The 2,880-nt window shown below is 35.0% G+C and overlaps 1 protein-coding gene across 1 annotated transcript; it reads right to left on the minus strand.

The window, feature by feature from the left end:
* Positions 1–1,484: 1,484 nt before the first annotated feature.
* On the minus strand, positions 1,485–2,381 carry LOC117930350. The gene has a single exon (XM_034850972.1). The coding sequence runs from the start codon at positions 2,379–2,381 to the stop codon at positions 1,485–1,487; it is 897 nt and encodes a 298-aa protein (XP_034706863.1).
* Positions 2,382–2,880: the final 499 nt, after the last annotated feature.

Below are 2,880 nucleotides of genomic sequence, written 5' to 3' on the forward strand. Positions count from 1 at the left end.
GTAAGGCTGAGGGCAAGACTTCTAAGTAGTCAGGGTGGAAGAAACAGAACAAAAATGTGTTGTAGGGATAAAACCAGTGGATGAGACCACTAAATTTGTGCAATAGTACACCCGGATGGTAGGATGCTTTATCTACAATGGCCCACACCGAGCAAAGTTTTTAAATGCGAAAGTGTAAGGCGAGGCGTTTTTGTGTTCGTGAGGCGAGGCGTAAGCCTCGAGGCGTTGAGGCGTAAACTTTTTGAGCCTCACATTATATAATTAATTAATATTTTTAAATATTAAAATAAAATAGCATAAATAGAAACATGAAAACAATTCATTAGAATCATAAAAAAAAAACATACAAGTACCATACTTTCACAAAAAAAACCATAACAAAATCATAAAATAGATTCTAGATTCAACTATACTAATAGTTTCAAACTTTAACAAAAAACCATAACTAAGTCATGAAATAGAAAATAGAGTCAACAATAATAATAGTTCTAAACTTTTACAAAAAATCCATAACTAAGTCATGAAATAACAACTAGCGTCAATTGTTTCAACTTAAATCCTCATCTCCAAGGTCATCATCATCCTCATCCAATGTATCAATAGTAGGAAAATGTCCACTATCATGTATCCCCATTTCATGTAAATCTTCATCTTCATCAATTGGTGTCAAATTCAACTCCTTCTCTTTGCCTTTGCCTCCACTTGTACCTAGCATAAAGAATTAATTAAGTGTAAATATTATAAGTTTTTTTTTATTAAATTTAATCAAATTTATGACTTCAATTTTTGAGTACTTACTTGGTACTTCATTATGTTTTCTTTTGTAGGAATGTGAAGAAACCATGTGATTCGATGATGTTTCAATCTCTTGGGAGTTGGATGACACAGCTCTAATGGCATCAACACTGAATAACTCATTATCTTGAATCCAACAAAGATCAAGGGAGAGGAGGAGATCTTCTTTCTCCGCAATCCATTCATCATCCGAATCAATCTCCTATACCAAAATCGGATCAACATTTTGTTTCCTTTATAGACTTCGCTCTCTCAATCTAGTGTTGTATCTTACATACACTAGAGCATTCAACCTTTGATGTTCAAGTCTATTTTTTTTATTGTATGAATCTACAAATAATAAAGGAAACAAATTTATGTGTTAAAATGAAATAAGGTTCTCTAACATTGAAATATAAATATATGTATAAAAATTTACAAAAATAGAAGTATTACCAACTCAAATGTGCTCCAATTTCTTTCACATCCCGAAGCACTACAAGTAAGGCTAAGGATTCGAATAGCAAACTTTTGCAACTCCGGTGTTGAACCCCCAAAATGCATCCACCAACTTGTAGGACTTCTTAATGTTCGAGAATCAATTGCAATACGACTCCCAAATTCACCCATTGCTTGGTCATATGAGTCCAATTGAATGTCAGCTTTAAACGTTCTTGATAATCCAACATCCTATCCATGCATTCAAATAATCACTTCCTCACCTCATTAGCATTAGAGAACTTATCTCCATACTGCAATTGAGGATTAAGATAATAACCCGCTGCATGTAAAGGTCGATGAAGTTGCGGAGTCCATCTTGCATCAATTTTTCTCCAAATTGGGCCATATTTTCTCTCCACACCCCGACAATTAAATGCAATCTTCTCCTTAGTTGAATCCATCAACTCATAAATATAACCTATGGTTGGTCTTTCCTCTGAATCAACCTCTCTCAAGACACTAACTAATGGAATAGTGGTCTTTATGCAAAAAGCAACATGAAGCCAAAAATTTTGATCAAACAACATTGTACTTCGAGTTTTCACACCTTCTACCTTTTTAGCCCATGTGCTTGAATACCATTTTTCTGAGGAGAACATTGCTATAAGAGATTGCTTTTGCTTATAAAGACTTTGGAGAGTAAGAAATGCAGTGGCAAATCGTGTAATTGCTGGATGAAGAAGATCATGATTTTTTGTAAATGTTCTCATCAAGCTAAAAACCCAAGTATGCCCATATATGAACTTCACTACTTGCCTAGCTCGAGATAGTGTAGTAGCATGAACATTTAGCTTTCCAATATCCTTCAACGTCAAATCAATACAATGAGCAGCACAAGGAGTCCACCACAACTTTCTCATTTTTTCCATAAGCCTCATTCCAGCATTCACATAATTAGAGGCATTATCAGTGATGACTTGCACAACATTCTCCTCTCCAATTTCTTTAACCACCTCATCAAGATATTTGAACATCAATTCCCCGATTTTTATTGTATCAGAAGCATCAATTGATTTCATAAACCAAGTGCCAACAGGACTATTCACCAAAAAATTGATAAGACGCCTCTCTTTCCATATGTCCAACCATCTGACATAATTGAACATCCATATTGTTTCCAAGCTTTTTTGTGATTTTCCATAATGATACTTAGGTCATTCACCTCTTCTTTAAGAATCCATGTCCTCAATTCATGCATAGATGGAGGCTTAAACCTGGGCCCAAAATTTGCAACAGCATCTATCATAGGAAACCAATAAGGATCATTCACAGTGTTGAATGAAAGACCTTTTGAATACATAAACTTACCAATTTTTCTACACACTTCCTTCCTTTCTTCTTGCTTCCACTTTGAATTCAAAATAGTTTGTCTAGGTTGTGAAGTGGTAAATTTATCCATGGGTCCCCTAGGAATAGGTTCCCCATTCCCACTTACACTCCCACTCCCACTCCCTAATGTCTCTATTGTTTTAGACAAGGCACTCTCATGCATTGAAGTTGGACCCATACCAATTTCTTGGAGCAATTCATTTCTTTTCATTTTTTGATCTTTAAAATTGGCCAATGCCTCTTTGCATTCCAATCTAGCATATTCACTAACCTTGT

This window comes from Vitis riparia, chromosome 2, assembly GCF_004353265.1.
Source record: "Vitis riparia cultivar Riparia Gloire de Montpellier isolate 1030 chromosome 2, EGFV_Vit.rip_1.0, whole genome shotgun sequence".
NCBI lineage: Eukaryota > Viridiplantae > Streptophyta > Magnoliopsida > Vitales > Vitaceae > Vitis > Vitis riparia.

Coding starts and splice junctions, on each gene's coding strand:
- LOC117930350 (XM_034850972.1), bottom strand. CDS start 2,381: ATGTTCAATTATGTCAGATGGTTGGACATATGGAAAGAGAGGCGTCTT.